This window comes from Perognathus longimembris, chromosome 23 (genome assembly GCF_023159225.1).
Source record: "Perognathus longimembris pacificus isolate PPM17 chromosome 23, ASM2315922v1, whole genome shotgun sequence".
Classification (NCBI taxonomy): Eukaryota; Metazoa; Chordata; class Mammalia; order Rodentia; family Heteromyidae; genus Perognathus; species Perognathus longimembris.
The window spans coordinates 30,255,187-30,268,717 of record NC_063183.1 but is presented as its reverse complement, the minus strand read 5'-3'; the positions used below and the strand labels follow the sequence as shown (position 1 = coordinate 30,268,717).

The window sequence follows — 13,531 nt, the reverse complement described above, 5'->3', positions numbered from 1 at the left end:
AACCTAGTTTCTCTGTGTCTTTTTTGTTTGTTTTTTTTTGCCAGTCCTGGACTCAGGGCCTGAGCACTGTCCTTGGCTTCTTTTTGCTCAAGGCTAGTAACACTCTATCTCCTGAGCCACAGCGCCACTTCTGGCTTTGTCTGTTTTCTGTGGTGCTGAGGAATCGAACCCAGGGCTTCATGCATGCTAGGCAAGCACTGTACTGCTAAGCCACATTCCCAGCCCTCTCTATGTCTTTTTTAAGCAAGTCTAGAGATGCAGTGACTTCATGAAGGCAACTTGCCGGTGGCTCAGCCTGTAATCCTAGCTACTCAGGGAGGCTGAGATCTGAGGCTCCCAGTGCAAAGCCAGCCCCAGGAAAGTCTGAGATACTCTTATCGCCAATTAACCAGCAGAAAGCCAGAAGTGGCATTGTAGCTCACGTGGTAGAGTGCTAGCCTTGAGCTGAAGAGCTCAGGGATGGCGCCCAGGCCCAGAGTTCAAGCCCCACCACAGACAGAAAAAAAAAGAAGGCAACTTACCTTTATTCTTGTCCTCATGCTGGATGGGCCTGCTAGGCTTCCCTCATTTTGGAGATGTAAATGATGTGTTTGCAGCTGTCATCTTGTTAGAGCTGTTCTTGAGTCTGGAATTGCATAGCAGCAATAGAATCATCTAAAGAAATTGCACCATTTTTTTTTTTTAGCTTTTTTAGACATTTGGATTGTCGGTGTGCTCTGCTTTTCTCTTTTCTCCTTCTTCCTTCCCTCCATCCCTTCCTCCCTCCCTTTTTTATTTTTTGTTGTGAGACCAGGATTTGAATTATTTTGTTTATTTGTTTTTGTTTTTGTTGCCAGTCCTGAGGCATGGACTCAGGGCCTGAGCACAGTCCCTGGCTTCTTTTTGTTCAGGCTAGCACTCTACCTCTTGAGCCACAGCACCACTTCCGGCTTTTTTCTATATATGTGGTGCTGAGGAATCGAACCCAGGGCTTCATGTATACGAGACGAGCACTTTACACTAGGCCACATTCCCAGCCCCAGGATTTGAATTATGTACCTCATACTTTCACTCACTGGTTAAGCACTTTACCAACTGAGTTATACTTCCAACCCCTAAAGGGTTGGTTATTTCTTTTCCGCATTTCTCCTTTTATGATTCAAATTTCTTCATACAAAATTCTAATGCCATTTTCTGCACCATTATTTGAGAATTATATTTTTTCATATGCTAACTTTGGTGAGATTAAAAAAAATATTTTACTGAAGCTGGAGTTTGAACTCGGGAACTTGTGCTGGCTAAACAGGCACTCCACACCTTAAGCTATACTCCCAGCTTTTCCCTATTCATATTTGTATCTGTGACTAAGCCCTTCTGCTAAACTTTCAAATGAAAAGGAAAAACAATTTAATTATCTGTACATGAAATTCATTAAATACTATCTCTGCTGAATGCTATCAGTCACATTCTGTTGATAATCTTTCTTATATCAAAACCAATCCTGGGGCTGGGTAGGTGGCTTAGTGGTAGAGTGCGTGCCTTCCCTGCACAAAGTGCAGGCTTCAAGTGGCAGAGTGCCAGCCTTGAGAAAAAGCAGATCAGGGTCAGTGCCCTGCCCCTGAGTTCAAGCCCCAGGACTGGCAACCCTCCCCTCCAAAAACAATCCCACAAGCCTGACTATAGACTTTAAATTACTAAGTAAAACACAAATTTACACCAAATTGCTTGTACTAGGATTTCTTGGGAAAGTATTTTTTTCAGTATATCATGTTTAACACAGATAATAACTACCAAAAAAGATGTATTATGTTATTTTTGAATGTATGTAGAAAAAGCCAAATACAATATACGTCCTTCAAACATTCCTAGAAACAATAAGATCAGCCTTTCAGGAATTAAAAAAAAAACAAGAATAAATAAAATAGACAAAGAACTATTTGAAAAACGTTGTGTTAATGAGAAGAATCAAACAGTATGATTTTAGTTACTTCCTGTATAAACTATGTATTTGCATTTATCTGATGGTATTTATTGTCACTGGTAATCTTGTCAAACGATACCCCCTGCCTTAGGAACTTAGGGTTGTTTCTCTTAAAAAAAAAATTTTGTTTTGAAAATATGTATCCTTGATGTTTTCAGCTATTTTTTTTTGTTTTTTCTTTTTTGGTACTGTAGAACCCAGGAGTTGCACTTGCTAGGCAAATGCTTTGCCACTGAGCTACATCCCAGCCCCTCAGCTATTAAATATAGTTACTTTTTTTGTTGTTGTGGGTGGTGGGGCTTGAATTCTAAGCCTGGGTGCTGTTCCTGAGCTCTTCAACTCAAGGCTAGCACTCTATCATTTGAGCCACAACACCACTTCCAGTTTTCTAGTGGCTAATTAGAGATAAGAGTCTCATGGACTTTCCTACCCAGGCTGGCTTTGAACTGTGATCCTCAGAGCTCTGCCTCTTGAGTAGATAGATTACAGGTGCGAGCCACCAATGCCATAGTTACTTTTTTTTTTTTCTTTGCCAGTCCTGGGGCTTGAACTCAGGGCCTGAGCACTGTCCCTGGCTTCTTTTTGCTCAAGGCTAGCACTCTGCCACTTGAGCCACAGCGCCACTTCTGGCCGTTTTTTGTATATGTGGTGCTGGGGAATCGAACCCATGGCTTCATGTATATGAGGCAAGCACTCTTGCCACTAGGCCATATTCCCAGCCATAGTTACTTCTTATGCTGTTTAAATTTGTGTGTAGTTCTTACTCTCTTCATAAATGGACACATTTAACTGAAACCCCTTTGTACACTAAATAAAAAGGTAAAAACAAAAACAGTATGTGATTTTTATTTCATCTTGTTTCTTTCACCCTTTGCAACTGCTCTCTCCTTCTCCCTTTTCCTGTCTCCCACTCTCTCCCCTCCCTGCCATGCTGGTACTGAGGCTTGAACTCAGGTCCTGGGAGCTGTCCCTGAGCTTTTTATCCTCAAGGCTGGCACTCTACCACCACTGTGCTACATCCAGCTTTTCTGGTGGCTAATTGGAATTAAGAGTCTCACAGACTTTCCTGCCTAGGCTGGCTTCAAACCTCGATCCTCAGATCTCAGCCTCTAGAGTACCAAGCATTATGGGCATGAGCCACTGGCTCTTGGATTATTTTTCTTTCTAGATTTTTATAGAGTTTTTACAGAATTAAGTAAGTGATGAGTTATTGGCCAAGACTACTAATAATTTCGGAATGTATTCATTTCTAGCAAGTCTCAATGGAAATTTAAGTACGAATTCAAGTTCCAGTTCCGGCATAAAAAAAATATGAAAGTGAAAGAGCCAAGCACTGGTGGTCCATGCTGTTGGACCTGAGAAAAATCAACTTACAATGAGAAAAGGTTAATTTTGGCTTATCCTTTTAGAAGAGCTGAAATTATCAACTAACATTTATTTTGGCTCGCTGCTTTGGAAGTTACAGGCCAAGGTTACTTAGCCCTGGGGGCAGCACAACAGGGAGGGAATGCACAGTTAGGCAAAGCCAGTCATCCTCAGCTAGAAGCAAAAGAGAGATAAGGAAGGCCCAAGAGCCTTTTTAAGGGCATACCTTATCCTCCCCCCTCCCCCAGACCCCACCACTTCATGTGTCTCCCACCTCACAATTGTGCCAAATGGGGGAAGGGGCAAATGTCTAACAAATGGACCTTTTGAGGAACACTCAAGATCCAAGCCAAAATAGCTATGCTATTTCAATTGGTATCTGATCTCATCCCTTTTATTTGAGTCTTATGATTTAGTCTAAGTTTTGAAGATACTTTTGACATTTCATCCCAATGTATTGCCTGAATTGTGTCTCATTCCACACATGAGTATTGTGCAGTAGTTAGTATTTTCTGTATTTTAAAGCTAAAAAAGAACTTGTAGGCTGGGTACTAGTAGCTAACACCTGTAATCCCAGCTACTGAGGAGGCTGAGCCAGCTTGGGCAGGAAGGTCCATGAAACCACAACCAAAAAAAAAAGCTGTAAGTGGAGCTGTGGTTTAAGGGACAGATCCTGGGCCCTGAGTTCAAGTCCCAGAACTGGCACAAACACACAGACAGACAGACACACACACACCTTTTAACAGTTTGGGTAACTTGTCTAACTTCATATACCTGATAAATCATAAGAATTATGGCTAGGTAAAAATAAAGAAACAAAAAAGTAAAAAGAATTCTGGCTAGGCATGGTGACTGACACCTGTATTCCTAGCACTTGGGGGGATAAATCAAGAAGACTGGGAGTTTGAAGCTGGTCCTGGTCAGTCTAGCTAACTATTGATACCCTACCTCAAGTGACAACAGTAGTAACAACAAAACAAAGAAATAATGTGATTCTGCCCCAGATGAGTCTAAGATAAAAGTTCAGTTTCTAGATTCTGCTGGAGTGACTATCCAAAACCAAGTTTTTAAATAAATTTTCCCAAGTACTGCCAAAGATTTCCCAACTGTTCTGACCTTTGGAACATCAAAGACCTGTGGCACACTGATTTTTGTTTATTTGTTTTGTTTTTTGTTGTCAGTCCTGGGGTGTGGACTCAGGGCCTGAGCACTGTCCCTGGCTTCTCTTTGCTCAAGGCTAGCACTCTGCCATTTGAGCCACAGTGCCACTTCTGGCCGTTTTCTATATATGTGGTGCTGGAGAATTGAACCCAGGGCTCCAGGGCTTCATGTATACGAGTCAAGCACTCTTGCCAGTAGGCCATATTCCCAGCCCCCTGGCACACTGATTTTTCTAGTTAGTATACTATGTAATCCAGATCTTCAATGGATCCATATGTATGATGTGTTCATTTCCTTTTTCTAGATATGTGGCTTCAGAGACTTGAATCCTGTTTTTGTTTTTTTTTTGTTTTTGGCCAGTCCTGGGGCTTGGACTCAGGGCCTGAGCACTGTCCCTGGCTTCTTTTTGCTCAAGGCTAGCACTCTGCCACTTGAGCTACAGAGCCACTTCTGGCCATTTTCTGTATACATGGTGCTGGGGAATTGAACCCAGGGCTTCATGTATAAGAGGCAAGCACTTTCTTTTTTTTTATTAATTGAACACAAATTTTTTGGTTTTTTTTTTTTTTGGCCAGTCCTGGGCCTTGGACTCAGGGTCTGAGCACTGTCCCTGGCTTCTTCCCGCTCAAGGCTAGCACTCTGCCACTTGAGCCACAGCGCCCCTTCTGGCCGTTTTCTGTATATGTGGTGCTGGGGAATCGAACCTAGGGCCTCGTGTATCCGAGGCAGGCACTCTTGCCACTAGGCTATATCCCCAGCCCCGAACACAAATTTTTTGACAAGGTGTTGTGCAAAAAGGGTACAGTTACATAGTAGGGCAGTGTGTACATTTCTTGTAATATCTTACGCTCTGTTTTTCTATCCCTTCTCTAGGTCAGGTAGACATATATACAATATACAGTGTATCAAGAGGGGCTGGGGATATGGCCTAGTGGCAAGAGTGCTTGCCTTGTATACATGAGGCCCTGGGTTCGATTCCCCAGCACCACATATACAGAAAACGGCCAGAAGTGGTGCTGTGGCTCAAGTGGCAGAGTGCTAGCCTTGAGCAAAAAGAAGCCAGGGACAGTGCTCAGGCCCTGAGTTCAAGCCCCAGGACTGGCCAAAAAAAAAATGTATCAAGAACATATACAGTAGCCACGTGGCCATGCCGAAGAAAGTTCGCCTAGGGCTTTAAATGTAATGTCGATATTAGACCATATGTTGACAGTAGTCTTATATGAACGTACATACATAGCTTTTGAGCTATTGTATTCCCCTGAGAGGTCAATTTTTGACCTTTATATGTTGAGTAGTTGTTTGGTTTTAGTTACATACTGTTGGGTCCCTGCCCCAATTCTGTGGGGAATACTATTTGACAAGCAGTTTTTGGTTTCACAGACCTGGTCGCTACTGTCTCTCCGTCTCCCTTTCTTAACAGTCATATATCAGGGAGATCATGCCCCTTTGTTTTCTGTGTTCTAGGCTTGTCTCGCTCAACATTATTTGTTCGAGTTCTGACCATTTCCCTGTGAATAACAATATTTCACCATTCCTAATCGCCATGTAGTATTCCATTGTGTATAGGTACCATATTTTTTGGATCCATTCATCTGTGGAAGGGCATCTGGGTTGTTTCCATATTTTGGCTATTGTGAATTGTGCAGCAATAAACATGGAAGTACAAATGTCTTTTTGATATCTTGGGGTTTGCTGTTTAGGATAGATGCCTAGGAGTGGTATGGCTGGGTCATAGGGTAGGTCTATATTGAGCTTTTTGAGAAACCTCCATACTGTTCTCCAAAGTGGTTGTACTAATTTGCACTCCCACCAACAATGGAGAAGGGTTCCTCTTTCCCCGCACCCCCTCCAGCATTTGTTGTTGCAAGCACTCTTGCCACTAGGCCATGTTCCCAGCTCCTGTTTTGTTGTTTTCAGTGGAGAGGGGATTGTGCCAGTACTGGGACCTGGACTCAGAGCCTTACATTCTTGCTTACCTTTTCCCATTCAAAGTTAGTGTTCTACTACTTGGGCCACACCCCTACTGTCTCTTTGCCAGTTAATTGGAGATGAGTCTCTCATGTTGGTCTGACAGGGCTGGCTTTGAACCTCAGCCTGGGTTTAATTGCTTAAATAATCTCTCTCTCTCTCTCTCTCTCTCTCTCTCTCTGTGTGTGTGTGTGTGTCTGTCTGTCTGTCTCTCTCTCTCTCCCTCTCCCCTCTGCTCTCCCTACCCTGCCCTCTCTCGCCTCTCTTGTTTGAACTCAGGGCCTTATTCTTGTTAGGCAAGCACTCTAACCGCTTAAGCCATGTCCCAAGACCTGAATCCTAAGTTTTATTTTAAAATTCCAAGTAAGTTTTCTTTTTCTTTGGCCAGTCCTAGGCCGTGAACTCAGGGCCTGAGCACTGTCCCTGGCTTCTTTTTGCTCAAGGCTAGCACTCTGCCACTTGAGCCACAGTGCCACTTCTGGCCATTTTCTGTATATGTGGTGCTGAGGAATCGAACCCAGGGCCTCATGTATACGAGGCAAGCTCTCTTGCCACTAGGCCATATTCCCAGCCTCTCCAAGTAAGTTTTCATGGCAGAAACTTACAGACAACCTGTTAAGGCTGTATTCAGTGGAGACAGTGGAGAGAGTGTCTTAGTACTGTGTTTGGGAATGTTAGGGCTGACCTGAGAACCTGAGTAACTAAATATACGTTTTAGTGTTAAAATTATAACAGCTTCTAAATCCTGGTGATGACTTCATGCTAGAGGGCTGAACCCCCATCTGTGAGACTAGTTTCTTGTAGTTTGACATTTAAAAATGTAGGGAGCACTTGTTCCCCTCTGTACCTGGGTAGCAACCATGGTAACAGACAGTAAAAAAATGATCATAATCATAGACTATAGAAATAACCGTAATAGTAGTAGAAATGCCCTGGTAACAGTCAGGTTGATTTACTTATGATTGAGTACTGGATTGTTTTAGCCCGCTCAAGCTTGCTTAGTGGTAATGGGAAAACATGGTCGTAATTGTTAAAATAAAGTTGGTACTAGGTCAGACTGACCCCAATATTCTGCTTCTGTAAACGGCTTGCTTAACCCATTTGTGACTTGCTCTACCCCCGGCACTCACCCCCTGCATCAGTGCTACGCGACCACCTGTTGTCAATTCCTGATATTGAGGCCAGTTCCCGATATCAAAGCCAAAATAGATAACTGAAAGGGTAGATAGCCAGTAGAAATAGGACAAGACTTGCTTGCTAAATGCCACCCAATCAAGTATCTGCCAAGTTGGAAATACCTTGCTCCTGTTGTAATCACAATAAAAAAAACCCTGCCTATCTGAGGGTCGGGACCCTCAATCCAGATCTGCTGCGTCGGTGAAGGTTGAGAGTCCAGGCTCGAGCTTGCAATAAAGACTCTCATGTGTTTGCATGGGAATCGGCTCCTTGGTGGTCTTTGGGGACCGGAAATCTAGGCATAACAGGAAAGTCAAACACAAGTCCAGAGAAACTGTGCCAAGCAGGCAGCCACCACAAAGACAAAGCAAGCACTTTATGGTTTAGTTAGGAAAATGCCTAGGAAAGTCTGTTCCTTACGATGAAGACTGGTTTCTGCTAGGAAATTGTGTAGAACTGCCACATATTGTTTGAATTCTATAACACCAACAACCAAAAAAAAATCTAGCTGTTCCAGGAGGCTTTTTGAAACATTTTTCTCATTTGAGCCACAGTGCACACTTAAGTTTCTAGTCTTGCATCATTCTAAACTTGCCCAGAAATAAGGCCAGTGTTTAACAAGTATAAATGAATTTTCTCGGTGTGTGTGTGTGTGTGTGTGTGTGTGTGTGTGTGTGTGTGTGTGTGTGTCCTGATCCTGGGGCTTGAACTCAGGGCCTGAGCACTGTCCCTGGCTTCTTTTTGCTCAAGGCTAGCACTCTACCACCTGAACCACAGCACCACGTCTGGCTTTTTCTGTGTATGTGGTACTGGGGAATGGAACCCAGGGCTTCATGCATGCTAGGCAAGCACTCTACCCATAAGCCACCTTCCCAGCCTGCCCTCAACTCTTAAGTCATTTCTAGAGCCTCCTCCTCCAGCTTGACCTATTGGAAAGACATGCATGAGACCTCCGGAGCTGGCATGCTGACAGTTCAAGGCCACAAAGGTCGGTCCTCACATACCAGGACTGGGGAGAGACCCCTTGCAAGGCTGAGTGGGGGGGGGTAGGGTGGGGGGGGCCGCTGGAAATCCTTAAAAAAAAAACAAAAAGAGAGAGGAGCTTCCTGGGAAGCCGCCTTGACAGGTTGCCAACCCGAAGAGCGCAGGGCTGGCGGAGGAGGTGCATCGGCTGCGCACCGCCCAGCGCGCTCTCCAATCCCAACCCTGGCGTCGCGCAAGCCCCGCCCCTCCTCGGAAGCCCCGCCCCTCCTCGGAAGCCCCGCCCAAGCCGTCTTGACAGGTTGCCGACCCAAAGAGCGCAGGGCAGGGGGAGGCGGTGCATCGGCTGCGCACCGCCCAGCGCGCCCTCCAATCCCAACCCCGGCGTCGCGCAAGCCCCGCCCCTCCGCGGCAGCCCCGCCCCCAGCTGTCAAGATCGAAAGTGGCCCCGCCCCCGGCCCGCGAGGCTCCCGGGGGGCGGAGGGGGGCGCCGAGCGCGCGCGCTCCGGCAAGTCCAGGCCCCGCCTCCGCGCCTCCATCCGGACCCTTCGCCCCGAGGCAACGGAGCGAGCGGAACCACCGCGCGTGCAGCCGACCGCAGCTTCCACCGCAGCCTGCACTGCCTGCCGAGCGAGAGCGGACGCGACATGGCGGCTGAAGCCAAGCCCCAGAACCTCTCCCTGGTGGTGCACGGGCCCGGGGACCTTCGCCTGGTAAAAGGGGAAGGAGGGTGGGAAGCCTACCCGACCCGGCCTCTCCCGCCTCCGAGGCCCGCAGTGGTTGGGGGGGGTGTGGGGGGGACCCGGCTTCCCCGCTGGGGTTCCGCTCTCTGCAGTCCGGATCAGAGCGGGGGTGGGGTGGGGGGTGGGAGGGGATGGTGGTGGGGTTACCGGGCTCATGTGGGTGGGGTTGTCGTTGGAGGAGGGAGCTTGTCTGGTGTCTTCGAGCCTGCCTCAGTCCCGTGCCTGGCACGTGGCATGCGCCCAGGCATGGTGAAAATAAATAGAACCCTTTCTCTTTCTTTGCCAGCTCCAATTCACAGTCGAGACCCTGGTTAATTGCATAAAAAAAAAATTGGAGAGATAACAGGGAATCTGGCTGGACCTTGGACCTGCCCAGAACTTTTCTGGGCAGGCAAAACAAAACAGAAAGGGGGGGGGGGAGGTGGTAAAAAGGACATTTAAAGACAGCAAGATTGACATTTTAATCTCCTTTATCTGGGCCTGATTTTAGAAAAGCCAAAACAACAACAACAAAACCTTTCAGGACTGATTACTGTGATTGTGAGAGGACCCAACACTTAGTGCACAGAAAGTGACAGCTTTGGATGAGGATGTAGCTTATCTACCTTGGTGCACCTGGGTTTCTGCATTCTGGGCGTTTCCCTTGCAGTCTGGTGCCCTATAGGAACATTCTGTATAGATTTGGCTGAGACCTTGACCCTGGCTATGGAAACCAACGTTCTGAGAATTGCTGAATCGTTCCTGTGGTCATGTGAGAATTCCCCCTGGCAAAGTCCAGCTCAGCTGAGGCGGGGAGGGCACGCAGTTTGTGAGGCCAGTATCGGCCATCACTGCCCCCTCCCAGCTCCTCCTCCAAAGAATATGCTTGAGGAGCTCATGGGAGAGGCTTTAAGAATCGTGGTTGGTTGTCTCACCACAGAATGTAAACAGACTGATCGATTTCAGATTGTTGGATTCTCTTCCATCTATAGGCTTCTCTCTGTGCACACCGGAATGTTTGACCCCCTCCCCCCCTCCCTGTGGATCCTCCACCTTGTCAGGTGAAGAATGTACTATCTTCAAGGTGACCCTTCCTCCTCTGAGCCTAGACAAGAATTAGAAACTCAAAGTTCTACTGTAGTGCTGTTTCTATGCATCTTCACCCAAGGTCCTGACTCAATCAGTATTATCTGTGTTTTGCAGTAAACATCAGGTGGTATTCTGAGGAAAAAAATGGCATGCTCAGTACAACCTTCACTAGATGAAACTGTACCTGCTTTATCTTCCCCAAACCTGCCCTCAAGCACTAAATAGTTCTCTGTGGGATAACTGGATGGCTAAGCTTGCCTAAGCTAAGGGGAAGAAGGGAAGAAGTGGGGAATTCCCTGGGAGACTAGAAGAGTCTTCTTTGGTGGTTTTGGTTGATGGTATTAACAGTGAACTAGAGATAGCAACTGGCAAGAACAGCCCTAGGGGAGTTATTTAGGGATTGGGACCTGTTTTTCCTTGGGAAGGACCTAAGTAAAACAACAACAACAACAAATGTCTTGGTCAAAATGGTGGCCTTTGAAAAAACTCCTTGGCTAGGATGGATATGAATTAGAAAAGATAAAAGGAAAAATACTTAGGATGTTTTTGCCCTGGTCAAAATGATGGCATTTGTAGTGCACCAGTGGCTCACAGTGTAATCCTAAGCTACTGAGGAGGCTGAGACCTGAGGATCACTTTCTGAATATCAGGGATAAACATCTGTTTTAAGGCAGGCTACATTCTTTATCTCAAAGGTAAATATCAGTTTTAATGCAGAAGGCATCCTTTCCTGAAAGGGATGCTTAATCATAATGATCACATACTTAAAGTACTGGTCAGTGTAAGGTCCACCCCCAGGAGGGCTCCATGCAGATGCCCCCCCACCTGTTTAAGTCTGTGCCCAGTACCTGAGTTACCTAGGTAACTGGCACACCTGGAGGTGGTTACCTCCCATCTCTGAGGTCACATCCAATGCGCCTGGCCATACTTCCCGCCTTTCCCTATATAATCTGGCTCAACATGAATTCCGTCACTCTTTCATTTTCTCTTTTTCCCTTCTTCCTTCCCCCTCTATCTCCTGTACCTCCATCTTGTGTGGGCTGACAGCTTGCTTTCCCCCAATAAACTCCTTTCTGACTGACCCATGTAGTGGGTTTCCTTTCAAGTGAACCTTACAGTCAGTATTAGAGACCCTGAGCCCAAGTAATAAAAGTGCAACACCAAGAGTAATTAAGAGAAAAGAGAGATACTCATCTTAAAGTCAAACCCTGCCTTTATCATATATCTATGTCTAGCTGTATGAATGTGTACACACACACACACACACACACACACACACACACGAGTCAAAAAGCTCTGTCTCTCCCTTTGAGAGCACTTACACTGTTATAGAGCGTGCCTCTGCCTTTCTGCTTGCCTGCTCTCTTGCTTACTCAATAAAGCTCTGTCAAGTTTTCTTACCATTATGACTAGTTCAGAAATTCTTACTCTGTGATCAAATTCATGGTCTCTAAGTAGAAAGTCCCTACTTCCATAGCGAAATTTCACAAACCCTCACCTGCACCCAGGGATAAACCCTTCCCAGATCTACTTTTCTGCTTCTTTTTTTTTTCCCAGTCCTGGGCCTTGGACTCAGGGCCTGAGCACTGTCCCTGGCTTCTTTTTGCTCAAGGATAGCACTCTGCCACTTGGGCCACAGCACCACTTCTGTCCATTTTCTATATATGTGGTGCTGGGGAATTGAACCCAGGGCTTCATATATGCAAGGCAAGCACTCTTGCCACTAGGCCATATTCCCAGCCCCACTTTTCTGCTTCTTAAGGACTAGAGCTACCTTGTTTCTAGGGCAGGGGTCTATGGGAAAATGAGACCTAGGCCACTTTTTTCTAGCCAGTAGGAGGAAACCTAATACCCAGCTTCCTTCCTCCCTAGGGTACTTTTGTCTTATATGATAGAAATGCTCCAGAGGACAAAAGTTCTCTAGACACACACACACACACACACACACACACACACACACACACACACACGGAGAGAAAGAGCGCCCGCGCGCACGCGAGAGAGAGAGAGAGAGAGAGAGAGCACTACTCAGGAGGCTAAGATCATGATTCAAAGCCTGCCAGGACAAGAAAGTCCAAGAGACTCTTATCTCCAACTAATCACAAAAAGATGGAAATGGAGCTATCATTCAGGTGGTAGAGGGCTAGTGAACCGAAAAAAGCTCAGGGACAGTGCCCAGGCTCTGAATTCAAGCCCTAGGATCCCATATTAAAAATAATTTGAGATTCACAGGTTTATGCCTTCAATTTTACTTATTTTTAAAATTTACTTTTAAGTTTTGCCAGTCCTGGGCCTTGAACTCAGGGCCTGAGCACTGTCCCTGGTTTCTTCTTGCTCAAGGCTAGCACTCTGCCACTTGAGCCACAGCGCCACTTCTGGCCATTTTCTGTATATGTGGTGCTGGGGAATTGAACCCAGGGCTTCATGTATAGAGGTAAGCACTCTTGTCCCTAGGCCATATTCCCAGCCCTCTATCTATCTATTTTGGCTTGAACTCAGGGCCTGGGCGCTGTCCCTGAACTTCTTTTGCTCAGGCTAGCACTCTACCACTTGAGCCACTGCACCACTTCTGGCCTTTTCTGTTTCCCCAGGGTTTCAATGCATCCTAGCCAAGCATTCTACCACTGAGCCACATTCCCAGTCCTCTCTGTTTTAGATGGAGAAGATTTGGGACTTTCAGGAGAAAGAGGGAGGAGTGGCCAAGCTGATGCAAACATCCCATGTGTAATCAGCCTCTGTGGGGGGACAGGTGCAGGATGTCTGGGTGTCTGGCATGGTTGGAGTCACAGGTGCCCTTGAGAGGTACCGGCCCTTCCATCAGCACTGGAGTCTGTAAACACTTGGGGTTTAGAGAGAACGTGATCTGCAGAGCAAAGGCTAGACCAGTGAGAGCCCGGGCAAGGTGCCAACTTAGCAGCTTAGGGGAGCACATCCAGCCACCTGCTTTGAAAGCCCAGTGGGCCACACCCACAGCTGGAACAAACCCTCTGAAGTAATGGGCAGCTGGGGAACCGTGGGCTCGTGTTTCCAGCCTCCACAATGGGACCTCCTGTTCTCTGTAAGTATGCAGGGCAGCCTTTACAGGGCCCCAGGGGACCTGACAGGTAGA

The 13,531-nt window shown here is 46.5% G+C and overlaps 1 protein-coding gene across 1 annotated transcript in view; it reads left to right on the top strand.

Annotated features, from left to right (window-relative positions):
* Positions 1–9,176: 9,176 nt before the first annotated feature.
* Sord (sorbitol dehydrogenase) overlaps positions 9,177–13,531 on the top strand; it is a 29,876-nt gene continuing 25,521 nt past the window's right edge. The window contains exon 1 of the mRNA XM_048332285.1: positions 9,177–9,324. Coding sequence (XP_048188242.1) covers positions 9,259–9,324 — 66 coding nt within the window. The 5' untranslated portion in view covers positions 9,177–9,258. The remainder of the gene's footprint in view (positions 9,325–13,531) is intronic.